The 25,159-nt window shown below is 45.7% G+C and overlaps 1 protein-coding gene across 2 annotated transcripts in view; it reads right to left on the reverse strand.

The window, feature by feature from the left end:
- LOC134539496 (rab3 GTPase-activating protein catalytic subunit) overlaps positions 1 to 25,159 on the reverse strand; it is a 161,007-nt gene that overhangs the window by 15,924 nt on the left and 119,924 nt on the right. Inside the window, exons 9-12 of one of the 2 annotated variants that reach the window (XM_063381572.1) lie at positions 24,724 to 24,860; positions 21,231 to 21,370; positions 8,047 to 8,184; positions 6,264 to 6,363 (exon numbers count right to left, since the gene is read on the reverse strand). In XM_063381572.1, coding sequence (XP_063237642.1) covers positions 6,264 to 6,363; positions 8,047 to 8,184; positions 21,231 to 21,370; positions 24,724 to 24,860 — 515 coding nt within the window. Of the gene's footprint in view, positions 1 to 6,263; positions 6,364 to 8,046; positions 8,185 to 21,230; positions 21,410 to 24,723; positions 24,861 to 25,159 lie in introns of both variants that reach the window. The other variant, XM_063381571.1, reaches the window with a different exon arrangement.

Genomic DNA, 25,159 nt, shown 5'->3' on the forward strand with positions numbered 1-25,159 from the left:
GTGATCAAGGAGCCAGTCTTCTCGAGAAAAAGATGAGAACAGTGCCTCAGAATCTTGCGAGGAACATACCAACTCAATGTTATCAGCTTCGTGTCCTTATAGCCTCTTGTTTTGAAGACAACATTCTAAACTGTAATTCACACACTGTTTCCTCATACCCGAATTTAAAGCCACAGATGGACATAAGCAGGAAATTCCCTTGGTAAGTTTGAACTTCAGGGGACTTTTGTCTTGAGTTTTTTTACCATAACCTTTAGACAAGTCCTAACATCATTTTTCAGTAACAGGAAAGACTTTAATGGTACTTTCTCTTTCTTGATGGCATGGCATACTGCATAACCCAACTTGATATTGTTAGCAGTCAATAGATTTTCCTGGTTATCTACATCCAATTGAGATACATTGTGTTTCTCCCTAAAGCTCTTCAGTACCTCTGGTTTCAAAAACTTTCCTGCCAAAGCTAATAAAATGTCTACCAGTGAATTATAGAGAAAAGGTGCCATGGGTGATTCACTTTGGAACATTGTGAGAAACAATTCCAGCTCTGATGCCAGAGTAGAAGAATGTCAATTTTACTTCTAGAAGATTATCTTCAAGAGCACTTTTCACTACACTGAAAGACACAGATGAAATAGAAACTTCACTAACAAATTTCTTTAGGTGGGGTAAAGTTTTCATGGCACGCTCAGCAACTGCAGTATTCCATCTGATTGCACAAAATTTCTTGGAAAAAAGCTCTGATCCAGTTATTCTAATGTAATCTGCCCTCCTTGCAGGTACATGCATAAACACATAGTAACTGTGCCTGAAAAAACTAACAACATCCAATTGTATAGCAGAAATTCCAGTTTTGAAAGCACCATGGACCGTATGAAGTCCACAGCTACCAATTTCTAGCAACGATGGTGAATCTTCACCAAAAGTGTCTGTGATATGTATTTTCAAAGCTAACAAAAATGCCCAGTTTACGTTGAGGGCATCCATAGATACTTAAAATTAAATGCACCTGTCGGTATAATCCGAACGTGGGAAGCACATGCTGCAGTACGTACATCAGCAGGATAACAGACCAGCTTGAACCAGTTTGTATCACGTGATTTAACGCCACTTCCGAATTCGATGGTAAATAAAAGAAAATGGACGTGGGAACTGTTTGTTATTTTCCATCCAAAAATAAAATAATGGGACGCGATACACTTGATGCTACGTCAATGCAAGCAGATCAATAAACAAAAAACGTATTGCCAACTACAACCTACCAAACAAAAATTCCCTGATTTTTAAAAAAATTCCCTGATTTTTCCCTGATTATTCCCTGATTACAATATTCCCTGATTTTTCCAGGTTTTCCAGGTTTTCCAGGGTCAGTAGACACCCTGCATGCACCTTGACACTTTCCCGCCAACATCACAATCGCCATAGGGAGTTTGTGTCACACACGACTCAAACAGTCACGTATATTCGCCGCTGCCAAATATCGAAAAAAAACGTGGGAGAATCTGTATCTATAATATCTATTTCGTAAAGAAACATCTTTGGCAGTAACTATAAAGCCATAGTCATTGTCTTTCCAGCACATGGAGCACATGTCCATGAATGTCTGAAACATCATGTCGGTGTTAATGTGGTCGTTGTAGGTGTAACGTATATTAAGGTTGCCCATTCGGAAAGGTACAATAACCTTTGCATTTTTACACAGAAAATGTTTCTAAATTCTGCCATACATATGACAAAAGTAAAAACAATTCGTTTTCGCATAAAATTTTGTTGTTTGATTCTCTGATTCTCGAACTACTTAGGCCTCGCTTCGCTATAAAGCATCACATCTGGATTTTCTGTAAACAGAAACTATTCCAGGGTTTCCACCGATCATATAACCATAGACAAGTGCTGGTACTTTAGCTGCTGTATCGACCTGAAATACAGGTACAAGTTCTGAAACTGAAGACCATATGATTCCATCAGAAGATTGTGCAAAACAGACTTTTTCCACATTTATACATTTTGACAACTATATAGCAATAAGTGAATGGCAAGAAGAAACAATGACACTTTTCTTGTTTATAAGGTCATCTGGCAAATACACTTTCTGTGAATTCAATATTACTCAGCAAGAACAATATGAAACAAGCCTACTTATACATTTGACAGCAGGATTGTATTAGAGTAGGATTCGTACTGGTGGTAGTGCTCTCATCGCTTGGGGCAGGCTTTGAGGGATCCCTATCCCTGCAGTGAGCGGCAACACAGCTATGGTACAGTTATATAGGATGGATAGGCCTCTACCAGATCATAAGTTCTTTGGGTGACTGAAGACTTATGTGAAATATCGGGGGAGGTACCAACAAAATGTAAGTCACAAGGCTTTTTACTTCAGTCAAATAAATGGTTAGCTGAGTGGGCAGGGCGTATTTTGGTGGTTACGATGCTGAGATAGGTTGCCTCAGCATGTTGGCATTGCCAGGTCTCTAACCACCTTATTGTCGCGATGAAATGGCATATCCATTTACAGTGTATGTGTGGAGGCCCCAGAACGAAAAAGGTGCATGCCTGAGAGTGCTGGGTTAGAAAATCGCAAACTGAATTGTATCATGTACATTATATAATACAACCTTTTTATTTCAAAAATTTCATATTGATATTAATATACATGCAATGCAACATTGATTACATCTAAAAAGTGTTTAGTGGGCCTAACTTGTTCAATGTTCTGGCCCCTTTGTTTAACTTTTTAAATAATGTATATGTGTTCTTACCACCTTCACGCCAGACGGCACGCAGAGAGGTGGCACAGACTGGTTACCAAAAAAATTAAAACCATTTCATTTCTTTCCACAAGTGAAGTGGAGCAATTCCTGTCCGGACGAAAGTAAAGATGAAAAGGCTGAAATCAAGGGCGCCCATACCCAAGGGCAGAGGGGGGGGGGGGGGGGGGGGGGGGCGTGGCCCCCCCTAGCTTTCAGGGAAGGAAAAAAATAATATAGTGTAGTCAGGTGTTTTACTTTAAAGAAAATTATTTAAATTCGGTATTATGTAGAAGTGGTTCAACACGAATATATTATTGTATATCGTTTTTTACATGTCTACTACATTTTTTATGTTAGTTCAAGCATTAGTTTCTGCTGCTGCGATATAAGGTGTTGTGTACAAGGAGAAAACGCTGTTCAAGCGCAACGCCCGTGGCGAGTCATTCCCCTTCGTAATCCCGCCCAAGCTCACGCGATAACACAACACAACAGATTTAGACCAGTCAGAGTTAGACGACGCGACATTTGACATGTGCTTGCAGACGGCGAAATGTTTTGCTACTTTTTCGTCATAATAATGTGTATGTTCACAAATAACATCTCAAAACAGAGATTTTTCAATAGTCTTTAGGTCTACAGTTTTATGCATCTGGTCTAGATTTAGTAGAAACTTAAAAAATAAATTCTTATACTTTACTCCTACTTAACAATTCTGTTAACTTAAATTAGGTTAATCCTCTATGATTGTGTTTAGACACTGATATGAAATCCCTCTTTTTTTTATCTTTGCTTGTTTTATAAAATGTTTATATTTTATAAATAACCCATTGAAATTCATGTGTTAAACAATAAATTTAATTTTTAAAAGATGAACTTGCATATCCAGCGAATAGCGATAGCTAGGACATTCAGCTTATGTTTTGTGTTTTGAAATCTGAAAGTCGTTTAAATAGCAAAGGAAAAAGTACATTCTTTAGAATGAAGGAGTATTCGTTCTACCACGGTTTTGTAGAGACATCGTTATTACTTCTGATTATCCACGAGATATCAATTTTGCAAGATTTTATTATAGTTTCGACTGACATTCAAGTTTTTACTAATAAAGCAATGTGGCAGAAGTAGTATTAATGAATTAGATTATTGTGACATCAAATTTGAATCATCGTAGGTGATAAACTGCAACCACGATAGGGTTTATTCACGATCTATTGCTTGCTTTGAAACGAACTATCAAATTTTCATGACGGAAACGAATGAAACCAGTCAACTAAGTTTACAGCCTGCAAGACTGATTACTGACGCTGTTCAACATGCTGTAATGCCAGCGATCAACATTTTTAACTGAAGAGAATCGAGCTGAGGAGAAGAATTTCTGCAAGTTCATATCAAAACCGCTCCAGCCGGAAGGAAGGAAGGAAGGCCAACGATTGACCGGCGGTGGCGATATAGAAGCAGTTGAGGGTGCCGTGTTTCACACAGAACTTCGAAGTCGACCACTGGTGCGTAACGAACAAGACATTCCCACTGCGAGGAAGGATGCAGCGGCAGTGAGCAGCCATAGTTCCCGGACCACCCACAGCTGTGTTGCAGAGCCAGAGGTCATCTGTGTCGTCATACTTTCGCATGTACTGACGGAGGTTGGTTGTCGTCGTATATTGTATAGCATTTGAACAATTTTCGAGAGTCCCTTGAACTATCGATGATCAAGTAAATAATTTTCTTTTCATATAATCTGAGATCACACTTATTTTCAGAAGTTCATCTTCAATTTAATTTTATTGTGAATAATTTTTGGCATGAACTAAATTTTAATTTTTTCTAACTATAATGTTGATTTTGTGTCTGATCAGATGGAATTAGAAGTTGCTGTTTGATTAATAACTTAACTTTGCAATTTACTTTTGAGAATTTACCTTGTCCCTTAAGTGTAGTTCATATCCAGTGGTCCAATTTGCTGACACCATTGAGCAAAAATAGCCGTAAGCACTGTTTAAAGGCACTCATTGATAACATGATTTGAGCTGATAATATTAAACTGAGTTTGAAGTTACATGATTTGAAACAATTCCTTTTGATAGTAACTTATATCTTATTTGAATATTGTAAACAGATTTCACATTTGTAATTTGAAGCTTTACTATCACTAAATAAACTTATAGTCCTCGACTACTGAATCCATCTGTGCTAATTCTAAATAATAAGCAATTATGATTCATATCGAAACATACTAATATTCATTTAACTGTGAACGAGGGAATATTTTGTGTGATACAATATCGCCGTGATAAAGGTAAACAACAGTTGAAAATAAATTTTTTTTTGACTATAATTATAAGCGTAGTTTGGCGTTACATTTAAAAACAACTATTTTCTTACTGTGATAACATATTTAAATCATTTCTCTCCCAAAGTTAAATCTTTTGACCTACACGTTTTAAACTTTATAATTATTTTAATTTAATTTGTACGTGACATTTATTTAGGGGTAAAGAGAGCAATGAGTTGAAGGACTGTATTCCTGCATTTGTGTTGCTAAAAATTCACTTGTTTCAATAAAATAGTTAATATTTAATTAATAAAGTAGCCAATAAAGTTTTTTATGGCGAATGAGTACTGTGTTCTAGTATTTTAGTAACAGGACAAAAAAATTTAACAGGGTCAGAACTGGAACTATTTTATGGCTAATAACAAGCCGTAGTTAGTCTTCCAAAATATTAAAAATACTTAATACCCCTAAGTCTGGCCCCCCCTACAAATTATCATATGGGCGCCCTTGGCTGAAATCCTCTCTAAGTAGACTACAGATCGATATTGAAGCCACGCACCCCAGAGAGGCAGCAAATAAGGCAGCAAATAACTACATATAGGGTTTTATGGAAATAATTTCTCACCAAAGAGGAAGGCTGCTGATACTATGGAACAGATACGGAGGAAAGAGGAGTGAGAATAGGTTCAATAACACAAAGTAATACCACAGAAGTCTCGTTACGGACCTCAGAGTCACCTGACCCAACAGATCGCTCTGCTGGCCGCCTACATCTCTCTACCCGCCACTACCCTGCCATGAAAGTAAAAACAGTGTATGCACACATGACATAACACTGTCTGGCCAATGACATCACACCTCGCTAGCCCCCACCACACTCTTCCAACATGTCTGCGGGGAGAGAGGGGATTGTAGCTCCACAATTCATAAACATCCCACAGGAGGCACGCGCTGAACCCCTCTAACTACTCTGGATGATATAAGGGGGTCGGCGAAGGAAAGAGAAGCATAACTCTGGACCTAAATAGCACTTAGGGCTTTTAAGAATAATGAAGCAAATCACACTACTATCCCTAAATGGTCATTTCTCTCACATAAATACAATTCAGGGGCATCATAGCCAGAATGTTTACCAATAAAATTATCAAAAACAATTAGACAACCCAATTTGAATGCCAGATCCTAACATTGTGAGTTCTCCCACAGACATTCAAGACATTGAGGTCATGGCCCGGCGTGCACAGTCCTACCTTTCTTCTGGCCGAAGTCATCCTGTTCTTCCCCTTCTATCCAATCCCGCGGGGAGTACCAGCGAATGAAGTCTTCCAAAACAGCTCCCGGGTTAGCTGCCTGGACACACAAACAATACTCGCTACCAAACTGAGGTTATGCCACAGACAGTATAGTATAACATTCATGGTTGCTAACTGCGAAGGACTAATGATCTACTAAATGGCTTGCTAGAGTAGCGATATACCAAAGATGGAATATGAATCAGGTGATGGTAGCTGAAGACGAGAAACACAATCTTATATATGAAGAAAGTTGTTATATGTTGTGGCCTTTAATTGCAATGTAAAGCAAAGTGGAAGAATATATATGGTTATATGTGATCAAGATTTATTAATGTGAAAAAAAAAAAGTCGCATGCAAACGAGTATACAAACTTATAGAGTCGTGGTTAGAGCCATGCTGGTGACTCATTAAGCAATATTTACAATTAATATAAAATAAAAAGTATAGTAAGACAAATAATTCCTGATTGAGATGCACAGAGAAAAGAGTTTTCATATATGTACAAGCAGCATGTAAATTCAAAGTAATTGCCACAAAAGTTTTGGTACTGGAAACTGCCTGAAAGAAACTACAAGATGATGCCACATTGTTTGCACGAACTCTTAATTTGGAATCACACCATTTATTACCCTACACTTATCTGCATTATAAAGGGAAGCATGAATGTATGAGGTATTTTACTAGAAACACAATGCATGTTGAGAATTAATGTTAAGTAAATTGTGTGCCACACAACCAATGCATAAAAAAGTAATATTAAACAGTTCAAAATTTCTAAACAGGCAGTAGTCGCTATGCAATTGGAGTGACTCAGACTCCTCCTGTATCAAGGCCGTGTCAACTAATAATACTGGAAGAAGGTAAAACGCTTACTCAGCAGGTGACGTTATTGAGCCGCCATGCTGAAATTTTGAAATTAGTGCCCAAATTATAATTCTAGGTAAATGCAATGAGATCATTAAAAATAGTGAACAATGAAAAGTCAAACTTTCAAGGACTGTGAAAACAAAATGGTTGGATCGATGTTAACGTCTAAGCTTGAAACATATCTATCATCATTTTCCTGCTGATACCCCTATTCCCTTAACCTTAGGGCAAGTTTTAGAATTTTTACTACGGAATTTTTGAGCTCGTTGGTTTAAAGAGTACCTATGTACTTGGCAGCAGCATGCAAAATGGAAGAATTCATTTCCCAATTTTCAGCTAACTGACTTCTTGTTGGTGAAGATTAACAAACTTACAGCTCTCAAGTGAAGCTGCATACGAAGGCTGAAATTTTAGTACGAGTTGCAACTATTCGAAACACAACATGAACCACAAGGATGGCCATTTCTAAGTTGTGTCTTCTGCCTACGGAACACCGTAATACTGCTAGAATTAATTGAATGCATTAATTGTTCTCGATGATATATATGTGTTCAGTTTTATATTTGATGCACTCAATTTATTCACTCATGTTTGCATTGATAGTAATCCTACAAAGTGTGCAGTTTATGTTATGGACTTTATTCACGTGGATACCACCAGAGATTGAATTTAGAAACATTTTCTGATTTGGATTGAAATTTCGATATACATAATCTATGTTTTGTTTGGAATTATGTGAGTTGGTTGGTGGCATAAAAAAACATAAAAATAAAATTAAAATATATTTTGTGCACAACATACTTTCAGCATTATATGTAACTATTTGGAAAATCGACTAACATTCATTCAAGGGTGCCGGCCAGCACTGACCTTGAAGGACTCCATGTCGGACAGCAGGGAAGCGCTCATCATCCTGGCTCGCAGCTCCACGCCCTCGGAGTCTGTGCCCAGCTGGATGAGCACGTTGGCGTCTTCCTCTATCTGGTCCTCCGTCTTGGGCACGGGGTCCTGCCACACACGCTCACTCGCTTACTCTGCCTGCCACACACGCTCACTCACTACCTCTGCCTGCCACACACGCTCACTCGTTACCTCTGCCTGCACACACGCTCACTCGCTTACTCTGCCTGCCACACACGCTCACTCACTACCTCTGCCTGCCACACACGCTCACTCGTTACCTCTGCCTACCACACACGCTCACTCGCTTACTCTGCCTGCCACACACGCTCACTCACTACCTCTGCCTGCCACACACGCTCACTCGTTACCTCTGCCTGCCACACACGCTCACTCACTGCCTCAGCCTGCCACACACGCTCACTCACTGTCTCTGCCTGCCACACACGCTCACTCGTTACCTCTGCCTGCCACACACGCTCACTCGCTGCCTCTGCCTGCCACACACGCTCACTCGTTACCTCTGCCTGCCACACACGCTCACTCACTGCCTCTGCCTGCCACACACACTCACTCACTGCCTCTGCCTGCCACACACGCTCACTCACTACCTCTGCCTGCAACACACGCTCACTCGTTACCTCTGCCTGCCACACACGCTCACTCACTGCCTCAGCCTGCCACACACGCTCACTCACTGTCTCTGCCTACCACACACGCTCACTCGTTACCTCTGCCTGCCACACACGCTCACTCGTTACCTCTGCCTGCCACACACGCTCACTCGTTACCTCTGCCTGCCACACACGCACACTCACTGCCTCTGCCTGCCACACACGCTCACTCGTTACCTCTGCCTGCCACACACGCTCACTCACTGCCTCTGCCTTCCACACACGCTCACTCGTTACCTCTGCCTGCCACATCGCTCACTCACTGCCTCTGCCTGCCACACACGCTCACTCTTTACCTCTGCCTGCCACACACGCTCACTCACTGCCTCTGCCTGCCACACACGCTCACTCACTGCCTCTGCCTGCCACACACGCTCACTCACTGCCTCTGCCTGCCACACACGCTCACTCACTGCCTCTGCCTGCCACACACGCTCACTCACTGCCTCTGCCTGCCACACACGCTCACTCTTTACCTCTGCCTGCCACACACGCTCACTCACTGCCTCTGCCTGCCACACACGCTCACTCACTGCCTCTGCCTGCCACACACGCTCACTCTTTACCTCTGCCTGCCACACACGCTCACTCGTTACCTCTGCCTGCCACACACGCTCACTCACTGCCTCTGCCTGCCACACACGCTCACTCGTTACCTCTTCCTGCCACACACGCTCACTCACTGCCACTGCCTGCCACACATGCTCACTCGTTACCTCTGCCTGCCACACACGCTCACTCGTTACCTCTTCCTGCCACACACGCTCACTCACTGCCTCTGCCTGCCACACACGCTCACTCTTTACCTCTGCCTGCCACACACGCTCACTCACTGCCTCTGCCTGCCACACACGCTCACTCGTTACCTCTGCCTGACACACACGCTCACTCACTGCCTCTGCCTGCCACACACGCTCACTCGTTACCTCTGCCTGCCACACACGCTCACTCACTGCCTCTGCCTGCCACACACGCTCACTCACTGCCTCTGCCTGCCACATACGCTCACTCTTTACATCTGCCTGCCACACACGCTCACTTGTTACATCTGCCTGCCACACACGCTCACTCACTGCCTCTGCCTGCCACACATGCTCACTCGTTACCTCTGCCTGCCACACACGCTCACTCGTTACCTCTGCCTGCCACACATGCTCACTCACTGCCTCTGCCTGCCACACACGCTCACTCACTGCCTCTGCCTGCCACACACGCTCACTCTTTACATCTGCCTGCCACACACACTCACTCACTGCCTCTGCCTGCCACACACGCTCACTCACTGCCTCTGCCTGCCACACACGCTCACTCTTTACCTCTGCCTGCCACACACGCTCACTCGTTACCTCTGCCTGCCACACACGCTCACTCACTGCCTCTGCCTGCCACACACGCTCACTCGTTACCTCTTCCTGCCACACACGCTCACTCACTGCCTCTGCCTGCCACACATGCTCACTCGTTACCTCTGCCTGCCACACACGCTCACTCGTTACCTCTTCCTGCCACACACGCTCACTCACTGCCTCTGCCTGCCACACACGCTCACTCTTTACCTCTGCCTGCCACACACGCTCACTCACTGCCTCTGCCTGCCACACACGCTCACTCGTTACCTCTGCCTGCCACACACGCTCACTCACTGCTTCTGCCTGCCTTCGTGGTCGTGCGAGCACATCTTCTGGCACCTTGACAGTAGTGTGCAATTGGCAGCTGTAGCACAGGAGTGGAGAGTGCATGGGGGGTGTTATTGTGACTTTGCAATGACCGTCTTTGATGCCTTCACATTTGACCTTGACATTCAACATTAGCCTAATTGCCTAATTAGCCAAAAAAGACTCAAATTCTGTAGACATTTGACAAATTTTCGATTTTAAAAATCCGCCAATAAATCTAATATATATATATGTATGTGTGTGTGTGAGAGAGTGAGAAAGAGAGGGGGGAAAAAGTTCTCATTTTGAGAGAAAATAGTTGAATTCCCCCAAAAAATGTCACAGGCTTGATGTGTCCCCATAGCAAATTAAATTCCCCATTAACAAGCCGCCCTAAGCCACTGAGGTCATGACTTTGACCCTAAGAATGTCATAGCCACCATTTTGAATACCTAATGATGTCATATCCACTGTCCTTAAAATCCGTAATTTTAAGCTAGAAATTCGGAAAAAATTCCAAATATCATCAAAACAATAACTTATTAATTTACTGACTGATTTATTCTATTCCTGTCCTTAGTTCGACCCTTGATCATTACAATTAAGGTACTAAATTAAATATAAAATCAATTTTACATCAAAATGCCAATTTCAAGAAATATACCGAAAAATTACAAATAAAAATTTTAGTATGTAAATTCTACAAATACAAAACCAAGCAAATTACTAGCATATCTCGATTCCTTCGTTCTTGTTAGAAGGCGAAGAGAGTCCGACCAGTCGGTGGTCAGGTACATACAGCCAGTAGCTAAGCGGCCTTATTTTCGATATGTTCATGTACAATGTCAGGCATATATGCCACGTGTCTCAAAACCAAGAGGTATTTTTCGTCGATACTCAGCGTGCCTTCCAATCAGAACATGTACAATGTCAGGCATTTAGAGCAGACGTCTCAGAACCGCGAGGCCTTCTTGGATGATACCTCTACAACTATATATGCTTACAACAGAACCAAAAGGTGCTGGACCATTAAGTAATCAGTTCTGAGTACAGACATTATGATGATGCACAATTAACGGAAAAAAAGTACATTTAAAGCACATTTGACAAAAAGGAAGCACATTAGAAAGCACAATCAACAAAAAGAAAGCAAATTTTCGACAAAAGGGAAGCACATTTAATAAAAGGAAGAACATTTGGAAACTCATTCAACAAAAGGAAGGACATTTGGAAGAACATTCGACAAAAAGGTAGAACATTTGGAAACACATTCACGAAAAGGAAGCTTATTTGGAAGCACATTTGACCAAAGGGAAACACATTTGGAAGCACATTCGAAAAAAAGGAAGCTAATTTGGAAACACATTAAAAAAACCATGTCCCAAAAGGAAGCATATTTGGAAGCACATTTGACAAAAAAAAACCATATATGAAAACACATTAAAAAAAAACCATTCGAAGCATTTTTGACAAAATGTAAGCACTTTTGGAAGCACATTCTAAAAAAAGAAGCACATTTAAAGAATGGGCGAAAATTCAAACTGGTAAGATACAAACGCAGAATACACTAGGATACAATCTCATTGGAAGGGTATGATACTACAGACTAGACTACATTTAAACGTATGCTTGCATATTTAATATAATATGTTAAGCATATTATTATGATATGCATAACATATATATATTAATCACCTAAATGTAATAATTACTGATCTCAGTTGGTTTTCTCCATGTGCTACTTATTATTCATGAGAAAAAATTGTTACATGTTGTTTTGTTTGTTTTTTTCGAAACGAAACATGAATTAGTTTTTCCAGTTCATTTAAATATTTTATTGCTGTTACCACATTAAAACTAAACAAAATATTTTAATCATGTGCCTTAAAACAGCTGAGCAACACTTATCATCTAAGACAGTGTCAGCTTCCCCTTGAGGTCTAGCGAAGCCTTTTTTCTGTTGCGACAGTGGGAGAGCATCCGCATCACACATAAAAGTAAATATTATTTACTTTCACACAACATGTGTTGACATCTGTTGGCAAGAATCAGAACTACTTGCAACAAGTTTCTTGCAAAAGATAAATTACCTCTCGCTGACGATTGGAGCCATTGTAGCCAGACGGAGCAAAATGCAGATGGTACCAAATGCCTCCCTGGAGGACGATGTGGCGAGAGAGAAGCGACCAATGCAAGGAGGTGTAAATGACGTCAACCTCATGATCATTATTATTAATTGTCAAATGAGTAATGGAGAAGAGTGGCATCTAAGATGTGATCTGTTCACAGGAAGACAGGGCTGCAGTCTGTCTAGACACTGCGAGTAGTGAGCTTACATCTACTTTAGTTTGCCCTTGGAATCAACCTGACATCATCCAAGACAATGTCTAATTATGAGTTCAGGACAGCAAGCCAGGAGTTTACAGGATAGGTAATCTCGCTTCCTAGGAAGGAAACTCTGTGGGTACTCCATAGCTGAATGTACCGCATAGCTCAATCCAACATTGATGAACTCCATAACACTATCTCACAAGGCCTGGTCCTGTCTATAAAACTAAATCAGGATTCATTTGATGATTTTGTTGACATGCTCCGATTGTTTCAAAGTGGGGAATAAGCACTAATGTGGAGGGTCTGGTTGAAAACTTAAAATAAACTTAAAAAAGATAAACACAGTAAAAATTACTAGCACCACCTTTAATTATCAAATTGTTGATTAAAATATGAGTGTTTATAAAGTTAAGTGGACAGTAAAGTTTTAATTTATGGTTAATATGTTTGAAAAATAATCTCTTGTTTGACATCGTCCGGGGCTACGCCCAGCTCGATATGCCATCACACCCCGCCACTCCACTCCTTCCCTGGCGTTTGAATCTCCCACCGACATGTGTGTGTGTGCGTGTGAGGGCGCCACGAACCACAGGAAGAGGGCGCAGTAGAATCAGTGCTTCGTACCCTTAAATTATTAGTGATTGGATGTTTGTAATTCGCTTTTCTTTTTAACCCCTGTTATTTTATGATACTTGTCATTTCAATAATTAACGTAAATTTTAAGTGTCTTGATGAAATATCCTGCAGGCCGCCAGAGACGTAGACTTGCCGAGGCCATAACGCAAAACTGATCTTCATCTTTTATTTAGAACTGCATAATAAATTTCTAATGTAATTCTTATATTTTATAATTCTATGTAAGAGATTAAAGAATAGCTTTTAGGGTTTTCTTGAGTAAGCCTCGGCGCAATCCGGCCCGAATAACGGTACCATCCGTTTTGGCACGCTGCATCATTGTCTAGCCACCCCGACGGCCATTGCTCGCCCCAGTCGATCTCTAGTGCTCTCCGAGGTAGGAAGCACGCCGCACTCCGGGGACTTCAACTTTGATATTCAACTGATCCGGTAATTCTGTCGACTCGTAAGTACTCTAAAACGCTTTCGTGCATCCCCGGGGCCTACCTCGGGAGCCGACTGTTTGATTAATATCTGTTAACTCTGGTAACGGGACTTGAAACTTTCGCGAACAATCTAGCACGGCCACGTGGGGGCCAGCCTCACCTAAGCCTATTGCGCCGTAAGGCTTTTGACTGTTAAACGACGAGATTAGGAGTATGTAAAGAGTTATCGTGCCTATGTGTATGCAAGGCCAATAAAAACCCGGACACGTATCTTGTGTTGTGATTGACCACGTGTGTGTTACCCGAGTACCTAGGGGCGTGTGGGACGCCCTAAGAGCCCACGGTAGGGATTAAAGCGTGCCCGACGCTGAGAGCGGGCTGTAGGTCTGGTTATTGCATAGGCAGTATTCGGGGGAAACGAGTCACGTCTCCACACGGGCGACGTCATGCCCTGGGATAGGAGTCTTGCGGGGTCCACGTGCCCCTACACGTGGTAGCGCCTATTAAATTACAGCCTAACATCTTAACAACAACCCCCGGCCACGTCATGTGGCGCCCAACGTGGGGCGTGACAAAACTGCAGGAATAACTAGGACCGAGGCGCGAGGGAGATGTGCTGTTGTTGCACGGAGCGACGGAGCGAGCGGAGCGGATAACGGTACTCTGGCGCGACGGCCACGTGACCGTCCCTTGGCGCGCGCGCTTACAAGAATTCAGCAAGGGCGTGAACAGACTTGTGGAGTGCGGGGCGAGAGCAGACTAGGCAGTACACCAGCCATAGCACGATGCCGTACTGTACGCGGACGGACTGTAACGTAAGTCAGGTGAAGACGGAAGTTCTGTACAACCTGAACAAGATGTACTGCATTAAGTGCGCGCGATCGAAACACGTGGGAGGTCTGTTAGGCGGGTCCTGGGCGGACACGTGTAGTTGTTTGGAGCCACGGGGGGACAGTCCGCCGGGGGAAAGGAAGGCGGCCGTATCGGACTATTTCAAGTGTACTAACGTAACCTGCGACGGACGAACACGTGAAGGCGTGTGGTGTAAACAGTGCCGTGCGTTCAAGCACGTGGCGTGTCTCACGCGGACGGAGATGGACAGCACCGAGAACACCTGGTACATATGTGCGGAGTGTCAGGGCGCACGGCGCGCAGGGGGAGGAATGGTCAAGGGACAGCAACCCGCCCCGAGGACCCGAGGACACGCAACCCCGGTAGGGCAGGTCGAACTCCCGGATTTCGCAGGCCGTACAAGTGACGACCCTAGGCAGTTTCTCAACGCGTGCCGCGGGAGGTTGAGTCGCTATGGTGTTCCGGAGGAAGAGTGGGCCGAGAGAGTAGGCGGAGTGCTACGTGCGGACGCTAGAACGTGGTGGACGATCATCCACGAATTCGACATGCCTTGGCCGGAGTTCGTCCGATGGTTAGAAGCCAGGTTTGCAGACGCGCGGACGGAGTTCAAGGTGCGCACGGAGCTGTTCTGCCAGGAACAAGGGCACGCAGAGTCGGCCGAGGCGTTCATACTCAAAAAAATACGCCTGTACAAGCGCCTGTTCCCGACGCAAGCGCCGGAAAAAATCCTAGTACCCACCATTGAACTCATGCGCCCGGAAATCCGCCCGCACCTATGTCACGCGGCCCAAAGCTCAGCGGAGGAATTCGTCCAGCTCGCGCGGACCATGGAACAGGACCTGAAGGCGCTCAAACCCACCAGAGCCAGCGCCGCGACGCCGGCGCGCACGGAGCCGACGACCGACACCACCCAAGCTGTAGTCACGTACGTCGCGCCGCGGGCAGAGGCGCGCCGCGACAACTCACGCCCAGACAACCGGTCGCCACCGGCGTGGCGTCGACGGGCCATTGGGGAGGGCCCCCCGCCACAGTGCCAGACTTGCCCGGCGGGCACCTACCACTGGCACCAACACTGCCCAGTGCGCAACCGCTACCGTCCGGACCACGAGGCGCCGGGGCAGTCGGGAAACGGACGCGGGGGGACAGCGCAGTGACTCCGACGCTTTCCCCCCCCACGACAACAGCCGAGGCCTGCGAGCACGCACCTGCAGGCCCCCTACTGGGTCACGTCAGTGCCGACGAAGGCGACCTCCTGCGCATCCCGATCCACGTCAATGGGCGGGCCGTGAACGCGCTGGTTGACACGGCCGCCAGCCACAACTGCGTCGCCGCACGCCTCCTGGAAGACGCCCAGTACGAGCGCCAGCCGGGCCAACTCCAGCTGGCCACGGCCGGAGACGTCTGCCAGACGCAGGGCGTCGCGACGCTACACGTCGACATCCGAGACCAGCGGTCGACGACGACAGCCATGGTGATCGCCGGGCTGCGCGACGACGTCATCCTGGGGCAGCCCTGGCTCCAGCAGCAGGACGTGAGGATCGAGGTACGGGACGGCCGGGTGCACGTGGGCGTCCAAGGCCGCCGCACTGTCTACGGGCTCGGAAGGGCCGCACCGACGCCGGATGTCAAGGTCAGTCTCGACGGATTTAAGCATGGGGTTCCTCCCGCATTCCGGGACCTGATTCAGGGTGTGCTCGACCAACAGAGTACTGTGTTCGCGAGTGCAGACCCCCTTAAACGGACCACAGTGGCCGAACACGCCATCTCCACTCACCCTCACGTCCCAATGTTCATTCCACCAGGTAGCTATGGGTACGCAGGCAGGCAAACTATCCTAAGACAGGTCAATGAAATGCTTAGGGACGGTATCACTGAGCCAAGTGAGAGCCTGTATAACTTCCAGATTGTACTTGCAGAGAAAATGGACGGCACTGCCCGATTTTGTGTTAATTTTAAGCCCATTAACAAGGTCACAGTTAATGCACCCCCACCTCTGTTGAATATAGCGGACAAGATAGCCGGCCTAGGAAACGCAAAAGTGTTCTCGTCACTGGACCTGAAATCTGGCTATTGGCAGGTGCCCATACGACCCGCCGACCGCCCAAAAACTGCCTTCACCATCCCAGACGGGCGCAGGTTCCAGTTCCGAGCGATGCCTTTCGGGTTACAAGACACTCCCGCGACCTTTCAGAACATGATGACGCGCGTGCTGGACAATACTCAGGTAAATTTGCGGCCGCCTACTTAGACGACATCATCGTGTGGTCACAGACGTGGGAGGAGCACGCCCACCACCTTGCGTTAGTGCTAGAACGGCTTGCATCACACGGCTTGACCTGCAACAGGGAAAAATGCCACCTGGGGACGACGGAGTTAGATTTTTTGGGGCTCGTGGTGAATGCCGACGGCAACAGGCCTACCTCACAACAGCTCGAGGTCATACTCAACCAACCCACCCCGAACACACGCAAACTCCAGCGGTTCATTGGGCTAGCCAACTGGTTAAGGGCCTTCATACCCGATTTCTCAATCGTGACGGCCCCGCTGACGGAACAACTGTCACCAAAGAAACCCTATAGGTGGACCGACGCCATGCAGCACGCATTCAACGAACTGAAACGCCGATTCCGTCAATGTCACACACTGGCTAGGCTCGATCCACATAAACCAATCATAGTGCAGACCGACGCAAGCCAGGAGGGCGTCGGCGCCATCTTACTCCAGCTAGGCGAGGCGGGCGAGCCACGGATCGTTGAATACGCGAGCGCTAAGTTCGGGGATGTGGAGCGTCACTACAGCATCAATGAGCGCGAATGTCTCGGGGTTGTGTGGGCCATAAGACGCTACCGCCCGCACCTGGAGGGGCAGCGCTTTATTCTGAGGACAGACAGCCAGTGCCTCAAGTGGCTCGCCACTATGCAGGGCCGCCGCTCTAAGCTGACAAGGTGGGCCATGCTTCTCCAAGCCCTGGATTTCACAGTAGAACACGTAGCGGGGAAGAATAATGAATTGGCCGACGAGCTATCACGGAACCCGGACCACACGGTACAGGTGCGAGATGACGTGGAATGGGAAGAGCTACTACCGCCAACCCGGGGGCATGAGGGGCACGAACATCAAGGGGCCGAGGCAGACACACGCCTCTGCGCGATGCACCTGGCCACACCTCCCACGCTTCCCCCGGGGGCTGAACTCGATGACCTAGAAGCGTTTGTACGAGCCGTACAAACCGCCGACGCGCACACCCAGGAGCTGGTCCATAGGTGTGGCGAGGGTACCGTGGAAGGGTACTGTGTCGTAGACGGATGTTTACAAGTCCACCCGGCGGGGCAGCCACAGGCAAGATGGCGGACGTACGCACCGCGAGAGGCACGACGGCACATCTTCTCCATGTTGCATGACAATAAGTTGGCAGGACACCCCGGTACCGATCAGACACTACGGGCAATACGGGAATGGTTCCACTGGCCGGGAGTAAGCAAATACGTCAGGGACAATGTACGCAGCTGTAAACATTGCCAGCGGCACAAGACCCGCCGGCCGGACGGGCGCGAACAACAGGTACCCCGGTGGCCCACAGAGCCCTTCCACACCGTGGCCCTCGACCTCATGGGCCCATACCCCCGTACCCCGCGGGGCAAGAGGTTAATACTTGTGGTCACCGATTGCTTCACCCGGTGGGTAGAGGCCTTTCCGCTGGCAAACTGCCGGGCCAGCACGATTGCCAGGGCACTGGAAACGGAGTTCTTCCCCCGGTGGGGTTACCCCTGGGTGCTCCTGTCTGACAACGGTACGCAGTTCGCGGGGCGCAAGTGGAAAGCCTTGTGCCGAAAGTGGCGGGTCATACCACATACGACCCCTGTGTACCATCCCAGAGCGAATCCCACGGAAAGGCGCAACCAGGAAATTAAGGCCCAGTTGCGTCTGCGACTAACAGAGGACCACACCACCTGGGACGTTCATCTTCCAGATATTCTATACTGGTTGAGGCGCATGGCAAATGAGGCTACCGGCGAGACACCAGCCACCCTAGTACAGGGGCGTAATCTGCCACTTCCAGGACAGTACCGGGTACTGCAAGTACGGGGGGAGAAGGAAGAGGTCACGCCTGACGCACGCGCGGAGCGCACGGAGACGGCCCGGGAGTCGGCGCGGCGCAGACAGGCGGAGTATCAGGCGCGCATCACGCCGGCCTCCACGTCACCACCCCCGACACTGAGTCCGGGGCAACTAGTATACGCCAGGCTACACCCCCTCTCCGCCAGTGGGCGGAAGTATTGCGCGGGCTGGCGGCGAAGTGGGTGGGCCCCGTACCAGTGGTACGAACAGCCGGCACCACAGCCGTATTGCTACGTGTACCCACCGGCCGAGTGGTTAAATACCATAGGGACACTGTGAGGTTGGCACCGGCAGAGGAAGGGACAGACGCGGACATACCGAGCCACGAAGTGGAGTCACCGCGCAGAGAGCCCCCCAACCCAGCTAGCGACAGTTCACCGGAATTCGCCGGGTTTCCGGAAGAGGACGGGCCGGGTCCCGAACCAGAGACGACGTCAACTGCCACGTCGACGGGTCTGGCCGCGGACCAAAGAGCAAACTCCACACCCACTAGCGGCGAGACGCCGGGATTCGCCGGTTTTCCGGAAGAACCAATGATATCACCCGTCCGACAGGCAGGATGTACCACCCAGGCGAGACGGCTGTTCACAGAAAGCGTATACGAAGACTTCTACGGGTTCGAGGAAGGGGAAGACGTATGTGGCACGGAGAAGGATCGCCTCCCAAACCCCCTTATCTGGCACCCAGACGATGAGGGGGAGCGGACAGACAGTTCCCCATTGGAGGACCCGAAGTGGCCCTTCCACTACTCACTGGCCGACTCGTCCTTCCGGGTAGTGGTGGAGGAACCCGCGGATGAGACACGCGAGGAGGGCGGAACGGGTGAGGGAGAAACGGACAGGCAGGACTCGGGGCATGGGTACAATCTCCGCCCACGCCAAGCGACGGCGCCACCCCAATGCTGCGTCGTGGAGATGACGCACCACGGCCCGGCCGGCGCAGATGTAAACACCAGCGGCAACGCCCACCCAACTGTCGACGGCGCGCGGCCATATCGAGCTACTTTCGGGGGGGGGCAATTGACATCGTCCGGGGCTACGCCCAGCTTGATATGCCATCACACCCTGCCACTCCACTCCTTCCCTGGCGTTTGAATCTCCCGCCGACATGTGTGTGTGTGCGTGTGAGGTGCGCCGCGAACCACAGGAAGAGGGCGCAGTAGAATCAGTGCTTCGTGCCCTTAAATTATTAGTGATTGGATGTTTGTAATTCGCTTTTCTTTTTAACCCCTGTTATTTTATAATACTTGTCATTTCAATAATTAACGTAAATTTTAAGTGTCTTGATGAAATATCCTGCAGGCCGCCAGAGACGTAGACTTGCCGAGGCCATAACGCAAAACTGATCTTCATCTTTTATTTAGAACTGCATAATAAATTTCTAATGTAATTCTTATATTTTATAATTCTATGTAAGAGATTAAAGAATAGCTTTTAGGGTTTTCTTGAGTAAGCCTCGGCGCAATCCGGCCCGAATAACGGTACCATCCGTTTTGGCGCGCTGCGTCATTGTCTAGCCACCCCGACGGCCATTGCTCGCCCCAGTCGATCTCTAGTGCTCACCGAGGTAGGAAGCACGCCGCACTCCGGGGACTTCAACTTTGATATTCAACTGATCCGGTAATTCTGTCGACTCGTAAGTATTCTAAAACGCTTTCGTGCATCCCCGGGGCCTACCTCGGGAGCCGACTGTTTGATTAATATCTGTTAACTCCGGTAACGGGACTTGAAACTTTCGCGAACAATCTAGCACGGCCATGTGGGGGCCGGCCTCACCTAAGCCTATTGCGCCGTAAGGCTTTTGACTGTTAAACGACGAGATTAGGAGTATGTAAAGAGTTATCGTGCCTATGTGTATGCAAGGCCAATAAAAACCCGGACACGTATCTTGTGTTGTGATTGACCACGTGTGTGTTACCCGAGTACCTAGGGGCGTGTGGGACGCCCTAAGAGCCCACGGTAGGGATTAAAGCGTGCCCGACGCTGAGAGCGGGCTGTAGGTCTGGTTATTGCATAGGCAGTATTCGGGGGAAACGAGTCACGTCTCCACACGGGCGACGTCATGCCCTGGGATAGGAGTCTTGCGGGGTCCACGTGCCCCTACACGTGGTGGCTCCCATTAAATTACAGCCTAACATCTTAACAACAACCCCTGGCCACGTCATGTTAAAATTTACTATGTTAATATAGCATAAACTTGATAAAAAAATCATTCTATAATATTTGTAACAATATGTTGCTTACAATTTCAATACAGTAAAGATATAAATTTTCCCAAGATAAGCTGTAACTATTAAATTTTATAGGCAATATCATTTAATGATTACAGTTGAAATATTTCTATTTATAATATTCTCAGTCACCGGTATATTCAATATTGGTAATTCTTTGTCGGTATTGTGGAGTGGAGGTAGAGTGGTGGATGGAGGGAGTGCAGGACAATGTGACTACAGCTGCACTCGCCTGCGTCACGGGGATGTAGAGGTGCTCGCCAGTGTGCAGCAGTCTGAGGTCGCCGTGTCGTTCCAGCCGCCCCACGGGCTGGTTCCACAGCGAGTGCTTGTGGCGAGGCCGCTTGTCCCGCGCGGTGTCGCGCGGCTCATCTGCCCAACAGTCGAAGAACTCCTCATCGTCGGAAGAATCTGCGTCCACACCAAGGCAACAGCTTCAGTAGGCGTACAGAGGTCGTCACGAGCCATCAACACTGCACAGCTATGCATCCTTTTCAATTATATTACTGGAACCACACATTGATTGCTACCACAATATTCAGCTGTAATTACTGATGTACATGGGAGAAACAAAACATTGAATATATAAACAATTTTATCATAGTTGTATATAAATGTATTTCCTGCGCTTGGTGTCGAAGTGAGAATCAAGGATTGTGTCCGCCATATTGGATTCTGTAATCACGGCGACCATCTTGGATAACCTTGACCTTCAAAATTTGCCAAACATTTCTTACAATTTACTTAAGATTCGCCAAAATTTCCAGTTTTAGGGGGGGGGGGGGGGAGGGAATATATGCCAAAAATCTTAAAAAATTCGAAAAATACAATTTTTTATATTTCGAGGAAAATATTACTGTTTTGAGGGAAAATGTTCCATTTATAGTCCTAAAAAATGCCAGTGGCTTGAATACAAATAAAAAAGTATAAAAGTAAGTCTTGCAATATGTTTTCAGCAAGTAGAATGTCGGACTTGGCCAGTGACCTTCATCGAGCTATTCAGTCTGTACGTAAAAAATATCTACTTGCTATAAAAGCCAGACATTCATGTGAAATGAAAAATGAGATTTTTAAACCAATCACTAGTCGTCTCTATGAACTTAAAAATAGGGAAGAACCAACCATCACTGTGAAGACAGAAGTTAATTATGAAATGCCAACTGTAAAGAAGAGGACTTTACAATTACAGCGTCCACGCACAAAAAAAAATTATGAAAAAGTTAATTCAATGGTCTGGCCATACCTGAGATCTTACACAACTCAGAATAAAGACACGACCTATTGAAAGTACAAAAAAACATAATATAAGTGGTTCTTAGTGCTGCAGATTTTGGTAAACTTTTTCCCGAGAAATTTCCCGACGACAAAAGTGCATGTAAGATTATATTTAATTTTGGCAAGAAATTTTAGATATGCTTTTATAAAAAACCCTAAATTTACAAGGACACTTTTATTAATTTGGCGTTGATGAAGTCAAGCTCGCCTTCAGTTAATTGGAAGTAGCACGCACGCACAAACACACACACATACACACACACACACACAGAGAGAGAGAGAGAGAGAGAGAGAGAGAGAGAGAGAGAGAGAGAGAGAGAGAGAGAGAGAGAGAGAGAGAGAGTAAGGAATAAGGACATGTTATGTAAGTAGTGTACAAACGTATGTCCGGAACAGGTGCAGGCCAAGTATTGAAGATTGTGTCCGCCATCTTAATTTGTGACATCACGGTGGCCATATTGGATGACCTTGACCTTAAAATTGGCCAACAATGAACCAAAATTTGCCCAAAATTCGCCAAAATCTCCATTTTTGAAAAAAAAAAAAAAACAATTCTGCCAAAAAATCCCAAAACATTTGCAAAATAAAATATTTCTCTATTTCGAGGGAAAAATTCCCGTTTCAAGGGCAAATTTCCTGTTTAGTCCTCAAAAATGCCAACAGTTTCAATATTCTTACATTTTGAATTCTACCATTTTCTTTTCTCGAATTTTCCACCCATTTGAATTATGGCGTCACTGTTGCAGTTTTAGTTACGGCCACCATCTTGAAAATCCGTAATTTTTATAATATAAATTCGGAAAAATAAAAAATTCATAAAAATTATATAATCTAATATTAATAACATTATTTAAAAAACGCGCTTATGTCATGGAGCTCGGAGTCTTTGATCCGAACCCAGTGAGGGCAAAAATATAAAAATGGCGACCGATCCTTCCCACCACTTATGCCAAGGTATATATATATCGACAGTTAGTATGACATCATGACCGCCCTCTTGTTTTCGTCTGCTAGAGGGCACTGCCACCATTTTGGATGATTTTTACCCACTAGAATTAAGTAATAATTTATTATTAGTGTGGCGCCCCGCCGTCTTGAAATTTGGGCATAATCTTGGAAATTCGTAAATATTTAGCTAGAAATTCCGGAAAAAAAAATCCAAAATTCATTTCAAAAATTTGCAATTAATACACTGATTGATTCGATCTATTCCTGTCCTTGGTTCGATCCCTGGATGATGCAAATAAGTTAATTTTATATTAAAAAAAACATACATTTGTAAACTACTTATGTATTTAAATTAGGTGTGAATTTATGTAATTATTTTGAGAACTTTCACTTGACCAATCGATTTTTAATGTTAAGTCTTTTAAAGTTCGTGGTACCACTTATTTATTTTTATGCTAATAGATTTAAGGCTCTTATGCAATAGCATTCAGGTTATTTTAAATTGTAATTTTTAGTGTCTTTAGTTTTAAGTGATAGTTTTAGTAACGTCATGTGCAACCAACTCTTTGATTAATTTTTCAGTGTTTGTTCACATCACAAGTTTATAATCTGATTAAAAAAGCTTTAAATGCTTTTAAGTTTAATGAATTGCTATGATCATATACTACTACTTAATCCATTTAGCTAGGCTGTTTTTGATATTAATGTATAGGTATAGAAAATATTTTGTTTTGATCACATTCCTGTTGTGGTAAGGGTAGACCTAATGAATAAGGTGGTTTTATGTTTTTTTGGTCACTTAGAATATATTTAAATATTTGGCATGCCGCAACTAGCAGCCGTGCGCGGGGACTGTTGGGTCAGGGGTCAGGGGTCAGGGGTCAAGGGGGAGGGAGGGGCCACCACACCGAGAGACACCTTAGGCGTGTCTGCCATCAGCCCCACTGGCCGTGTCATATTTTGGAGCGTTAACTTGTCCTCCAGTACCTTATCCTATTAACTCACGTGTATATTAAACATTATTTTCAGTATTTTTAATTGGATAAAAATGTTGTTTGCCGCCTTGCGGTCTTGTGATAATACCAGCCTTGCTTGTGATAAATCACTGCTGTTGTCTTTAAAATAATATGTTTTCTCAAAACCAAAATATTTTTTAACAATAACACGCTCCTCTAGCATGTCGGCACTATATACGAGTTTCCTTTCGATTATCTGCGCCACACTCATCGGCGAGACTTTGACCATACTGCCAACGAGGACGCACCTCCGCACTTCAACTTCTTGAATTAAAACTGCTCCTTAATACATATTTTGGCAACAAAAAAATGTTTTAACGTTTTACACTCATGTCTCAAATTCTTTGTTAAGGCATTAGTGGGCACACACCTATTGCAAGGTTCTACGAAAGGGTTTAAACTTATGGGGATAAGTGATGCTATGACAGTAGTTGGCGAGTGATTCGGGCTAGTTAATAAACTGACCAAAACAAGGCATGAGAGTACCTGACTCGAGAGGCTGTGGACTGGACCAGGACACCGCCAGACGCTCCCTCATAGCTCTCCTCTCGACGCAGCAGTTGAACATCTGCAGCTTCTGGTGCAGCAGGCAGGTTCTGTGGTCAGGAAAGCCTGGCGCCACCCTGCAGCACACCTCCACAGTGATACAACCTACCTCTATAGTTGTACACGACACCACAGTACTGCAGCGCACATCCACAGTGCTATAGAACACTTCCATAGTGTTACAGCACACTTTCCCACAGCTACGTCACAGCTCCACAGGGCTGTATCACATCTCCACAGTTATAAAGAACTCCTCCACAGAACTATAGTACACATCACAATATTGCAGTAAAAAAAAAAAGAGGAGGGGAGGTTGACTCTAACTTTTGAAATCCCGCCTCACGTGACGTACTTTTCGTTTCTACACTGCCTGTCC

Source organism: Bacillus rossius, chromosome 15 (assembly GCF_032445375.1).
Source record: "Bacillus rossius redtenbacheri isolate Brsri chromosome 15, Brsri_v3, whole genome shotgun sequence".
Classification (NCBI taxonomy): domain Eukaryota; kingdom Metazoa; phylum Arthropoda; class Insecta; order Phasmatodea; family Bacillidae; genus Bacillus; species Bacillus rossius.